General features: G+C 34.9%; 1 protein-coding gene across 1 annotated transcript in view; it reads left to right on the top strand.

The window, feature by feature from the left end:
* Positions 1-14446, top strand: part of Ano3 (anoctamin 3) — a 258830-nt gene that overhangs the window by 150176 nt on the left and 94208 nt on the right. Inside the window, exons 6-8 of the mRNA XM_028766961.1 lie at positions 3142-3242; positions 6720-6764; positions 11219-11350. Of these exons, the coding sequence (XP_028622794.1) occupies positions 3142-3242; positions 6720-6764; positions 11219-11350 (278 nt within the window). The remainder of the gene's footprint in view (positions 1-3141; positions 3243-6719; positions 6765-11218; positions 11351-14446) is intronic.

The raw sequence follows: 14446 nt of genomic DNA, 5'->3' as shown, positions 1-14446 counted from the left end.
GAACATATCAGTCAGAAGCAGAGATACGGCAATTTGAATCACTCACTTGGAGAGGAGTTTGAGCCAGAAAGCTAAATTGAACCAGCCAGCCAGAGTTCAAAAAGAACTAGAAAGGATTAGTTTACTCAGAAGTAGGTCTTAGAGGCTGAACTGAGTAGTGTAGGCCTAGGTTAGCAGATGGAGACTGAAGGCTGAAGCCTGCAAGGTATAAATTTGCAGAAGACTGGAGTGTATGGAGGCCAGAAGCTTGAGGCCTAGGCCTATGGACAGTTAGAAATGTTCAGAGCTCCACCCAATCCATCTGTTTGAAAAGCTTGGGTACAGCGGTAATCTCATTCCTTCACCATAGGAAATAAAAGAGACATTTACACTTGCTCTGGTATATTAAGCAGAACATAGATTCAAAATATGTTAGCCACAAGACATGGAGGAACATATGTCTTTCATTTTGTCACATAATAGAGAGGAAAAATACCATAGGAAAGAGAGGAAATTGACCTAGGAAGACTTAGAGGCAGGAAGTAGAAGCACATGCTATCAAAGTGGTGTAAAGCCGACTGTTCATGAATGGGATAACTTTTAAGTGGTAGCTGGGAACAAAGGTAGATCTCGCCTACAAACTAATGTATATACAAATATAATTTTCTTAGATTATATTCAGTGTACATTATCAGAGAAAATATTCAGCTGTTTACTTTATATCTTTATTTAAGTCACTGTGCATAAGAGACCACAGGCTGTTTGGTTTGGTTTTGATTTGAATTTTTCCTTTGTTTCTTTGCAAACCATAAATTAGTGTTGTTTTATGCTTGTATTACCACAAAGCCTAGACTCAAAGGTGTTCAAAACTAAGGCAGAAGCTTCAACACAGAGGGACTAGCTACTTAAAGGGGTGCAAAAAGAGAGACAGGTCCTGGGGTGCTTTATTACTCACATTTGTTTTAAACACTGATTTGAGTGCATACTCTCACCTGACCATCAGACCTAGTCAGGAGCAGGCATTTCACACAGTCAGTCTATAAATTCCCTCCTTCAACTCAAACACAAAGAACCTTCATTTCTCAGGAAAAAATATTTCGGAAAATCACAGGGCCAACTAATTTTTCAAACATTAGAGAGATAGCAAATGGTACAGATAGAATTCATTCTTGAGCATCTAGGATCTAAATAGCATATTTTTGCTACATAGCCATGTAATTCTAAATGGTTGTCAGGAATAAAGGAAGGGAAGCTGTAGTCTGTAAGCAAAAGACTGCCTGATATAATTACAATAGCATGCATCTTAATTTCAAAATTAGAAGTTTTAACAGTTGAAAATAATTTTGTACAGATAAGGCCACAAAAGTATAATAGAACAAAGAAGTGCCTTTTCGTTTGTTTTGGGTGGAAAAATCATTTTAGTAGAGGGCTTAAGTTTTCTATTTTAAAATTTTATTTACTTATTTATTTTGCATGATGCTGAGGTTCAAATGCAGACCTGTAATATGCTAAGCTGGTCTCACATTAATCTATGGGACTTCTGGTTGCAAATGTTTTTATTGTTTCTGTCATGCCTAAATAGGAACCTTTCCTTTAATTCTGGACAGTGATTATAAAGCGTCTGGTAAGATCAACATCATAGTCTCCTCTCTTATCTTGATAAATGCCAGATATCTAAAGGGATTATAAATATATTTAAGTTGTTGCTTGAATGAGTGGTGCTTCAAAAAAAGTGTATGAAGTGTATGCCATTTGCAACACTAATAGATTCATCAACATTTTTGTGTGTAACGACAATAATTACAGAAGAAATAAGATATGAATTTGAGAAGGAGCAGCAGCAGAGGAGTTGGATGAGGAGAGCAGAGGTGGAAATGGTATAAATGAATGAACTTATCAAAAAATAACAAAATTATAGTCATTTTCCAAGCATAGGTAATATGTTTAATGCTGGACTGTATGTGAAGATCTATAGAAACTTAAGATCCTAAGTCTGCCTCTCACATGGTCAGTTACAGTTTTCACACATTTTACCTTTAAACAGAAACAAATGTATTTTAAGCAGAAAACATGCTTCAGAAATTATGCTGGCATGAAAGGGTGTTTTGTTGGTTTTCCCATGCTTTGCACAATGCTAGCCCTAAGCTTACAAATGTAATGGTCAATTGTACTAAGGGTATCTTATCATTTAAAAAGCCCCTTTTCCTCACAATACAGTCACCGGACCCAGCAAAGAGTTGGATGATTTGACAGTTACTTCAAAAGTGTACCACAAGAATATATGAATTAATTAAAATTTTTGATGATTTTTAATATTGTATACACTCTCTAAGTGAAAAGTGTGGGGGGGTCTCAAATACCTGTCTATAAAGAATAATGTGAAACCTTTAGTTTTCATGTTATTAATTTTTGAATTGTAAATCAATATAAGAATGCTCAATATAAGATAGCTAACTAGTAGATAATGTCCTTATACAGTGAGCAAGAACTCGTTAGCCCTTGCACTTGGTAAGGAACCATGACATCACATTTTTACAAAAGGAGAGATTTTTATTGAAGATCTGGCATTAAGAAGACATCAAATGTGTCCTTTCCATTGCCCAGGACTTGGGAATCCATAGAGGGGAGGGAAGAAAGAAGCTTGTTGCTTATTTGACCATGAGAAGGGAAAACATTAATGTTACTTTATTCAGGCAGAGATAAGCACCGTGTCTGTTCATGGGTCACATGTTTCTTTCTATGGGAATTACTATGTTTTGTGTGGAAATTTGGGGTTTGTTTTATCAAGAAGCCACATTTGAATGAGTAGACTCCTTTTTGTGGATGTCCATCAGGCTTCAACTCAAGTTTGAATGGACTCTAATGAGGCATTTCTCTGAAACAACTTAAGGAAACCTTCAGATATAAAAAGTTTGTTTATGGATATAATATATATATATGTGTGTGTGTGTGTGTGTGTGTGTGTGTATGTGTGTACATATATATATATGTATATATATATATATGTATATGTATAATGAAGACTTTTCAACAATATAATTTCCCTTTATATAAATGAGAATGATTCATGTACACAGAGATACTCTTTCATCCTTAGAAATAAAATAATGATAGACTGCCACCAGTTCCGATTCTAATGGTACCTCTACCATACTTTTGCAGCCAGCAATTGCAAACCCTGACATCATGTTTATTAAAATTCACATTCCATGGGACACACTGTGCAAGTACGCAGAGAGGCTGAACATCAGAGTGCCCTTCAGGTACTTTATACATTATTTCATTTTCTCTCAATATTATTAGGATGAGTCTGTCTTTTGTAACACCTAACAGCCATAAATGTGGTCTTTTATTCAGAGAAAATTATTTCTCTTTTAAATTTTAGGCTATATTAGCCAGTTTTCCCCCTGGATTGTCTGAATAATGTGGTAAGGTTTCTGAGTCCCTGAACATGCAATGTCATTTCAAGGCCAATTTGCCTAGAGGTGAGGTGAAATAGTTATTTTCAGATTTTTAGCGTTAAGCAACTTCCAGTATCAATCCCAGTTCTTATTTCTTGTGAATTTTAGCAAGAACTGTTTTTCAGACCAGGTCACCCAGAGCTCTGTCCTCAATATCAATCAGTAAGGAATAAAAGTAGATCATGTTCTTTCAAGGGTTTTCAGTCTTTGGGGGACAAAGGAAAGTGGTAGCCTAGCTGGAGTATCTAGGATTCAATGTAGAATTACCAATCCCTCCATCATGTCCCAGTGTAGTATTCATGGTGTACACACTATGTGCAGAGTGCTCACTCATATTGACAGTGGGAATGTTTCCTTGAATGTGGAGTTCCACAGATCCCATCAGATGCTAAGAAGCAGTAAAATGTTCAGAGAAAATGAGACTGCAGGTAAAGGTAGGTTGGTAAGTGTATGTGAACATTGAGCTCAATTAAAATATGATGAAAAATTTCTTAGTTGGTAGTGTGCACTAAGTCAGCCCTCTAACACACTGAAAAGCCTTATGTCAACCCTCAAGAGTATTTGAGGTAAAGGAAGAGATGTTAATGCAAGTGTCTTCAGACATCTGATACATCTCAAGCCATGAAAGATGCTATCTCATTCATATGGAGAAATAAGCAACTGAGTATTATCTACATTGAATTTTTATTATGTTAGGTGTTTAAGTTACCTAGAAATGATTTAAAATGTGCATGGGGATATCTATAAGTTAGATACAAATATTATACCAATGGTATAGATAACTGTGTACATAACCATACAGTACCATATATGGAGTGTATGCTGGAACTAATTCCTTTATATTATAGAGGAATTACTATATAAAATCATTATCATTCATTATCATCATCATTAGTAAAAGGCATATAGGTTTTTTAAGAATAAGAGTTTTATTATTGCATTAATTATTCATTCTAAATTATCCACTAAAACATTACTTGTGAAACTTATTATATTCAACAAAGAAAAGCTAAAACTTTGAGTAAGCAAGATGACTCATCGGGTACTGGATGCTGAACCTGGGGATATGACTTTGGCCCCTAGTTCCCACATGATGGGAGAAAGAACTTCCCTTTGACCTACATGCTTGCACACACAGCAACAAATAAATTAAACAAATAAACAGTTAGACAGACAGATAATAAAGAAAGAAAGAAACAAATGCAAATCAATAGTACTTTGTTTAAATAAAAAAAGAGAAGAAAACCTACAGATTTCAAATTAGTACTAATGTGTAAATGCTAACTTTTGTTTATGTTTGAAAAAAATGAAGATATTTAAAATGCAAATTTAGTGTATGGAAAGCAAGCCCTGCAATTTTATATCTGACTTTAGTAACTACAGTTATTGAATATATGTAAAGGGAGTTTACTGGATTAGCTTCCATGTTACAGTCTGGACAGTCCACCAATGATTATCTCACAATCTCCCACTAAGGAGGCTGAGAACATGGCAGATGGTCAGTCCACAGAACAAGAGGACACAGCAGTCTCAATCTACTGCTTAGGCTCGGAAAATTCCTGGAAAGCCATTAGTCTTCATTCATATTGCCAGTCTGAAGAAGCTAGGTTCTAACGTCCATGAAGGATGGCAGAAGCAGCATTAACAGCACAGATGAACTTGCCAACAGGAAGGCAAAGTCAGAGAGGCAAAAGCAAAGTTTCCTTCTTCCACCTTCTTTATTTGAGCTGCCAAAGGGCCACCCACATTCATGGTGGATCTGGCCAAGTCAAATAAACTGATAAAGAGACCCCCCCCATAGGAATGCATAGCAGTTGCCTCTTAGTAAATTCCAGATCTTTCCAAGTTGACAAGTGAGTTAGATCATCACGACCTGTAACTGAAAATAAGTATGACATCTGTGACATCTCAAAGATCTTCTTGACCATTCATAACTACATCAAACTAATTACTAATTATGGTACCATGGGGTCAGTGAGCTTCTGAAATTTTAATGGTAAAGATAGAAGGGAATTTTGGAAGGCCCAAAATATCAGATTCCTGAATTCAGATAAGGTAAGTTAACTATTATACCTCTGAAACCATGCCACGGTAACACTTCCTCTTTTTAAATTTCTTTCCCAAACGCACGTCTTTTGTTGTGTTTTGTGGCTACTGAACTTAACCAGTGCTGTCCACATGGCCACAGACATGGAACTATCAACTTGCAGGCTCACCAATAGGTACAGAACTGAAGACAATTATTCTTCCTTTTCCAGCCACAATCAATAGTCAGTAGTTCCCTAGGGAGGGGTAGGGCCCCATGAATCTCTCCCTAACGATGAATGAATGTTGACAGAATTAGTGGAATGAAGACCTATTCAGGCAACAATAGGCAGGCATGCATTCATGATTGCAATGACTGCACCAAGTCCAAAAAATAGCATTTCACAGTTTTTGGCCCTGTCCTTTGATTGTTAACATTCTTCAGGCCTCCTCTTCCATAATGTTCCCTGAGCCCTAAAAAGGGTGGTATAAATGTTCTTTTCAGGTGTGAACACTTATTCTCACCACAATGTGCTGCCCTGAGCTATGTATTCATTGCAAATCTACCTGGTTAGCCTAGAAACATGTCTGTGGAGCATTTTCTTGATTAATGGCTGATGTGGGAGTGCTGAGCCCAATGTAGTCAGCATCATCTCTGGGCAAGTCGTCCAGGTTGAATAAGAAAACAAAAGGAGCAAGCCATAGGAAGCAAGCTAGTAAGCAGTGGTCCTCTTTGACCTATGCTTCAGTTCCTGTCTTCCAGTTCCTGACTTGAATTCCTGCCCCAATTCCCCGTAATAAGGAAATGATACATAGAAATATACAATAAAATGAACTTTTTTTTGCCCAAGTTGCTATTTACTGAATGTTTTGTCATGCCAACAGAGAAACAGCCTAGGACATTTATATATACATTTAGAAAGATGTATGGATAGATTGGATTGATGACTTTATACAGTATATAAGTAAATAATACAGTTAGTATGTACTGAGTTACAGAAGACAGACTTTCAAATAATTAAAAATAATGTATTCAAAAGCAATTTGTGCATTTTAAAATGTTTTGTTAAATTGTCATTATACTTCTGAAATTAAAGGCACATCAATTTGTTGTTATAACATAATGGCTTGATTTCAAATGTCTTTATTTACTCAGTGTATGAAACTGGAGTGTCTATACCTTAATATTGTTGAATACTGTAACTTTCTGGCCTAACTGTATTTTACTCAAATCATTTCTGTTTTTCTTTTCAGGAAGAAATGTTACTATACTGACCAGAAGAACAAATCAATGAGCAGGTTGGTAACAGACGCATATTTTTTGTTACCAAATTGTAATTTACAAAAAAATATAAAGAAGAGAAACTTTGAATATCCATTATCATCAGTTATAAATTTTAGAAAGAAAATTTTGTAGATTTCCTGAGACAATTTTAATATGGCTTGTCTTATACACACACAAATATAATTTCTATATTATTATTTTTATGGTCAATCTAGAATGTCTTCAAGATATAATACTAAGCAAGGGATATTTGAACTGTAAGTTAGTATTTCAAGAAATTTAATTTTTAAAATGATTATTAAAAAATCAGGACCACTGGTTATATGATAATCTCACAGACTATGAGAATAGTACACTTGGAAATACTTTTGAACTGTGAGTCCAGTCTTCTTACCTCTCACAGTGCAGTAGAGAGTAGCTTCTGGTAGAAAATGGTGGCTTCCCAAGACATTCTGAAACTTTTGTGTTACAGGTCTATCCTTTATCCCTCTAACCTGCTTTTCTTGCCCAGGTATGAAAATAAATTGTTTCCATGAGCTTCATCTCAAATATCTGCACTTTATCCACTGCAGTCAGATAGCTATGGAAAAGGAATTAGCTACAATCTAGAGACAGAGGAACTCTTGTATCTTAATCTTAACTCTATTCAAATGGAAGACATACATGTCCACTTAAGGAAGGCTCTACAACAAAATAAAGCTTCATATTGATAACTACTTTTCTTTCTATTTCAAAACAATAATTGACAAAAAAAAAACCACTTCAGCATCAAGGTAGCAGTGTACTAGGCCATGAGTAACAGTGTATAGACTAGAATATTCAGAATGATGCAAACCACAGAGAAACATACTGTGTAACATCGTTTTAGTAAAAGATTGGTAAATCTATGACTTTGTCAAAGAAAATGAATGAACATAATTTTAAACTTTATAAATTGTAATGGGAGAATATTTTTTAAACACTATGTCTATTTTAAACAACATGTTTTTGTCTGGGTCCATTTTAACTGTTCCAGATTTAACTTTTCAACTGTGTCATTAGTAGTAGACTTACTATTGAATAGGCATTTTTAAGAGTTTTGCTAAATGATAAATTTTTGAATGTTAAAATTTATATAAAGTATTTTACATAATATTATCATAGTTCAAATTTGAAGTTAACTTAAGTTTCAAATTAAGCATATGCATTAGTATAAAAGACAATTTTGAAACATTTTAATAATTGTAAAATGGTCTTTGGTATATGGTGCTCAAGTTTTCTTTTTTTTTTCAACTAAACTATAAAAACTGAATACTATATCATGTTGTTTTGTGATAATTTATGTTGACTATTTTTGTTTAAATTCATAAAATTTATATGAAATATTAAGATAATCTGTCCCCTAACATTTAATTTGTTGCAAGCAGTTTCCTTTGTTTCTCTGTTTCATGGAGTTGAGTTGTGAAGGGTAGGTATCAAAAAGTAAAGGGCTTATAAGAATACACAGCATGAGCATCTAATGAAAGGAAAATTTTTCTGTTGCTTGCTTATAGTTATTTACATATTCACCTAAGAAAAATTGATTCTGATTTTTCTTTCAATTTGAATTCTGAGAAAAAAGTAAATGCTGTGTATTCAAAAGCCAGGCATAAATGGTCAATATTTACAATATTTTTAGGCACAGTCAGTTAAAATAGTAGAGTGTAAAATGTATATCTAATGTGCACACTTTATTAGTATTTTTTCTTTCTTGCAATAGAAAAAATAATTGTGTTTTGATAATTCTGGCCATTAAACACTAGGGATAGAAATGTCTGGGCATTTACTTGCTTCTGATGATCAACATATCTCTAGGCACCTTTAGATAAAATAACTAAGGCTAATAGCTAATAATTACAGAAATTTAATTTTAATTTACAAACCATTTTCATGTCCCAGTATTAAAGCATCATCAAAATAATGTGCAAGGAAGACAGGACAGAAATATCTAGTGTTGTAGCTGGGAGGTGATAGCTGACTCCCTTATGATCCCCTTCTGCAGTCCAATCCAGAACGTTCACAAATGTTTCAGCAGTTTGTCTTTTAGTCATATTCTCTGAGCCCTTTGATCTGTATTTTTATTTCCTTAGAATTTTCTTACCTTCCACTCATATTTGAATAAAGACACTAAAACTATGTTAAAGTAATCTTCATCTTTTACCTAAAAATCCACCATTGAAAAGATGTCCAATATAATAAAAATGTATGGGTGTTAATAATGTGATAAATTGTGTTGGTTTCAAGGTTTGGAGCTGTATAAAAAGTAATACAACGTTCATTTTCCACCTTATTACAGTGACAATTTGAACACATACTGCACCATTTCTACTATATGTCTAGTTCTCAAGATGTTCATTTAATAATGGAAAAACTAAACAAAGAACAATGAAATAAATTAACCAGGCTCTGGGATCTAGTTCTAAATCCAGGGTTGAAGACATTTCACCACCTGAGACTATTTTTCCTTCTTAGAAAATGTTTATGAAAGTCTAAGTGTAATAGAGTTTATTTTCTATTAACAACAGAAGGTGATAATCTTAAGATGCATCTATAAATGTTATACATTCAGTTATTTCTAGATTGTTCTAATTCAGCCAGAGAACGTGAGCCATTAGGTGCTGCCATTCGTCTACACTATCCAAGTGTCCTTGGAGTTGCTCTTTGGTTTGTTCTGACCTTTTTCTACTATATTACAAATGGTATCACTTCCTGTCCTTAGAGCTGAGAACATGAGCTCAAGCATTGAACTGTTTTGTCTAGTTTCAGAAACTGGCAAATCTAGCTCTTATTGTTCATCTAATATGCATATTCTGTTGCCTTTTAAAAGCAAGGTTGAATTTTAAAAGGCTAGAGAAATTGATCTCTACTCATGTTTTCTACATGTCTTTGCATTGACCTTAGGATACAAGTATATTTTATTAGTTCAAAGGCTTTCTTTAATAACGACAATCAATAAACTGAACACCTCAGAAACTGCTTGTTAGTTTAGGTTTAAAATAAGTGTTGTAGTTCCCCCAAAACTGAACATATTGGAATTCCAGTGATCATCTGACTTGGTAAGAAATCTTTTTTACATCCTCAGCTTTTCAGCAGGATTTAACTCTTACTTAAAATTCCTCATGGTAATTTTATCATCATAAGCTTGTTTGAGCTAATTCTGAAAATACAGTATTTGTTGCTTGCATTTTGCTATCTTAATTGTTTTCTGAAGTTCAAACTCTGACAAAGCTAATGTCATGATAGATTATATTTGTGTTTAGAGATACTTTTCCTGATATTTTGGCCTCTTTAGCACAAAAGACACCAAGAATCCCCAGCAGCACACCATTATCACTGAAAACACTGCATGGTATTTTTAAATGAAAACAGCTGTTGTTATAGTAACAGAATTTAGATTTTCAGAATCGATACAGAAGGTCAGTCCTATGTCTTGATTTATTTTTTACTCGGTATAAGAAAAATGATAAAAATGATTCAATTAGAATACATATACAATATTCATTTATATGCAATTTCACACTTTTATAAAGAGTCAGGGAGTAATTTATGTTCACAAGTGCAACATACATACAGCTTTAAGAAATATAGCATGCTGCCTTTTAATAATACTTCTTCCTGTAGCCACTTTTACGTAAGATAATTTAAAATGTTTTATACACAGCTATTATTTCTCTGAAAGAATTTAAACCAATGCAGGATTATTTTACTACTTATTTCTTAGTTGTGAAAGCAGAAGTATGTGTGTGTCTCTGTCAGTGTGTGTGCATGAGTGCGTACAAATGTGTAGAGTGTATATGTGTGTATATGTGTATGTGGGGGAGATGTAAATGTGTGTGCAATATAGGTGGATGTCTGTGTTTATATGTGTACATTTATATACATGCACTTTTGTGTGTGAGTTTTATGTTAATATGTCTATGTATATACATGTGTATGTGTGTACAAATACCTGTATGCATGTGCATATCTTCATTCACATTTGTACATGTTTAAAAACATGAGTATGTATATACATGTGTGTATTGTGCACATATCTGTGTATGAAAGTGCATGTTGCATGTATGTGTCTACATGTGTGTACATGGATATGTGAGTATCTCTCTGTGTGTGTATGTATGTGTGTGTACATATGTGTATATGCATGTGTATGTGTTTTCACATTTGTGTAAATGGTATGTGTATGTGTATATATGTGTTTGTGGGTACATGTATATATACACATGTATATGTGCACGTGTGTGTTTGTGTATAATGTGTATATGTGTGCATGCATGTGTATGTTTGTGTGGTATATCTTTGTGGCATGTGTGTGTGTGGGTGTGTGTATGTATGTGGTAGGTATCTATCACCTGGAATCATTTTTCTCTAATACTTAAGAAAGCTGTAACAGAAAATTAACATAGCTTTGGAAAACAACCTTATTTAATTCTGAAATTTGACTTCATTCCAGGGTACAAAACTATTTCAAGAGAGTCAAGAAGTGGATGTCCCAAAACCCAATGGTCCTTGACAAGTCAGCATTTCCGGAGCTGGAGGAGTCAGACTGCTACACTGGCCCTTTCAGCAGAGCCAGGATTCACCAGTGAGTGCTCATCTCTTTTCTATGTCCTGCTTTTGTAGTTTTCATTTCCTGAGCTTATTTATAGAAGACAAATAGCTGGGGATATTCCCATTGGCCACCAAATAAGTCAGAGAATGGATTATTGCATTAGAGTTTATGTCTAACTTAGAAACAGCACTAAGTGAACATTTGATTCTATATAAATTTCATGATTCAGGTGTTGTCAAGTAATAATCAAATATTAATCTATAGACTGGTAATCTAAATATTTATTAGAAGTAAGAACTGTGGGATGCTGAGATGGCTCAACAATTTAAAGCACCTGATACTATCAGCAGAGGAGTTTCTGGTAGACACATGGAGACTTACAAATGCCTCTGACTCCAGTTACAGGGAACCCAGAACTCACACATGGAAACTCACAGCTGTCTGACTCTAGTGCTAGGGGAGCCACAGCACACACTTGGAGGCTGTGACTCCAGTTACAAGGGATTCAACAACATCTCTGGCATCTGCAAGCACTAGTCACATATGTATTATACATACATACATATATACATGTAAGCAAACACTCATACACATAAAATAAATCTTTTTAAAATAATTAAGGCAGAAAACAATTCATTTAAAATTATAATGGCAACAATAATAGGGCTGCTTTTAACAACACTAATTTAGCAAGTAAGCAGTTGGTTTAATCTTATTAAACTAGAGAAACTGAGAATTTCTTTAGGGAAGGCTACTTGTCTCTGCTTTTCTTGTCCGTATCTTTCCACCTCCCACTCTGACAAATCTTTTTCTTTTTCCTTGGCTTCTTTCATATCTGTTTAATTGTCCATGCTTTCATTCAAATATTTTATTGAGGTTCTACAGCTCATTAATGAAATTACAAAGTTCATTACTATATATGTCTTGCCTTTGCCTCCATAGTTCCCTTGGACAAATAGTTCAGAAAAGAAAATAATGGTAAATCTAAATAAAATAAGCCAAACACAGATATAGAGAAATATATGATATACGGTATATATGTATATGCATGTGTATGTGTTTTCACATTTGTGTAAATTGTATGTGTATGTGTATATATGTGTTTGTGGGTACATGTATATATACACATGTATATGTGCACATGTGTGTTTGTGTATATATGTGTATATGTGTGCATGCATGTGTATGTTTGTGTGGAGATGCACATAAAACTATCCTTTCCAATTCCAGCTCTGGAGAGATGAGGGTAAGACTGAACATAGACTCACACATATAGAGAGCTCACAACCCAGAAGCCTTCATCGGTTTTCTGTTGTACCTTCTCAGAATCTTAAAGATCTGTGCTTGCACCAAATAAGGTGAAACAAAATGTTCTTCTCCTCCTTTGAAAACTAAAGGAACAATCTCAGTCTTTGAAATACACCAATCGGATCATGAAAACATCTGGCTTGTGCCTCCCAGTAGAGTCCCACTGATATTTACCAAAAACTTCAGTTTATGTTCACCAAGATGCCATCACTGTGCACCTCTTTCTTCCCCTGTTTTGCAGGCATCACATAGTGAAGCTACACAAGCCTTGGGTCCATGATCCAACTGTTCTGGTGGAGCTCCAGCAGAATCATTACTACTTTTCTCCTGACCTATTCTGCCCCTGAGTTTTGCAGGGTGTTTTTCTTCCTACTAGTCTGCATCTATTAGACATCATTATCTAAGAAAAATCATACCAGAAAGTTGTTGCCATCACCTATTGCCCCAATCACTCACTTTATCATAATTACATTTTTTCACAGAAACAAGTTGGATTTATTTATTTACTTGTTTACTTATACCACCTGCTTAATTCCTCCATAACACAACTTCCCAAAAACTTAACTTGTCTGCATAAGAACTGGTAGGGTTAAATCTTTCTGCTGCCTATAGTTACTAAGGCTCTGAATTTAGTATATCTGAAGATGCAGAATATTAAACACTGAGGAACTCAACATGTAATAATAGGGGCAGCTGTGCAGACTGCGATAAACAAGGCTGGGTAAAAACCTCTGCACTGAGAAACCATGGATTAGATGTCACAGCAAAGAGTGGGCCATTTTCAGTGTAAATGATCTGGGAAACCTTTTTGAAAGAGGAAAGCCTCTTTAGGAACGTGAAGACATTATTGATAACAAGAAAGAAGAGCAATTGTTACAGGAGAATCAAAAAATCCAAAGAAAAGGAAGCCAGGAAAGCAGGAGATTTTTAAGGTGATAGTAATTATACAATTCATTATGCAATCAAATGTAAGAACCAGAGATACAGAAGTAAGACTGGGGTTGGGGGGATGGCTCAAACACAAGTATAGACAGACATTGTAGGAAAGTAAGAGGGCTAATCAGGCCCTTTCAAAGATGCCGATGCCATGCTACAAGTAGGGGGATGTGCTCACATGACAGCCAGCTGTAAAATCAGGTGGAAATTGAAGTTAGGAAGATGATCATCTCACAGTCTAGTCCAGGAACCTGGACACTCAGGAAAATGGAAATGTACCGTGGAGACAGGTGATTTATCAGGAAAGTTACTTACCTTAGTAACTCTCTGAATATGTGCGATGAGGAGGAAGTAAGGGATAGAATAATTAATACTCTCACATAAAATATCTGACAGAAGATGGCTTATTGTACACAGAGCTCAAGTGTCTAAAAGCAGAGTTTTACAATCCGGTAAGATCCAGACCATTCCACTTCTTGGAGACTCCCAGTACATTATAAACTTTTAAACAGATCTGTTCTCTCATTGTGAAATCCTCCTTTGCTTTTTGTATCATCCACATTCTTGGGGATCCTGTGGTCTTCCCATGCAGACACATTTTATGGTATCAGGGGGAAAGGAGAACCATAGGAAACCACTAAGCTCTGAAGACTGGATAAGCTGGAGTGGAAAGTTTCTGCACAGGGGAATAACATCAATTTTTAAAGCGCTCTACTTGGAGCTACATTGCTTGAGGTGGCATAAACACTAGCCAGTAAATGATTAACTTACTTTTATTCTATGATAAACAGGACATATAACAATACCAAGACCATTTTACAAACTGAAAGATGATGCTAAGATAAATATTTGATCTCTGTAGTTTCTATTATCTGTCAGTCGATT

This window comes from Grammomys surdaster, unplaced genomic scaffold (genome assembly GCF_004785775.1).
Source record: "Grammomys surdaster isolate TR1022 unplaced genomic scaffold, NIH_TR_1.0 170, whole genome shotgun sequence".
Taxonomy (NCBI): Eukaryota; Metazoa; Chordata; class Mammalia; order Rodentia; family Muridae; genus Grammomys; species Grammomys surdaster.
This window is presented reverse-complemented; position numbering and strand designations above follow the sequence as displayed.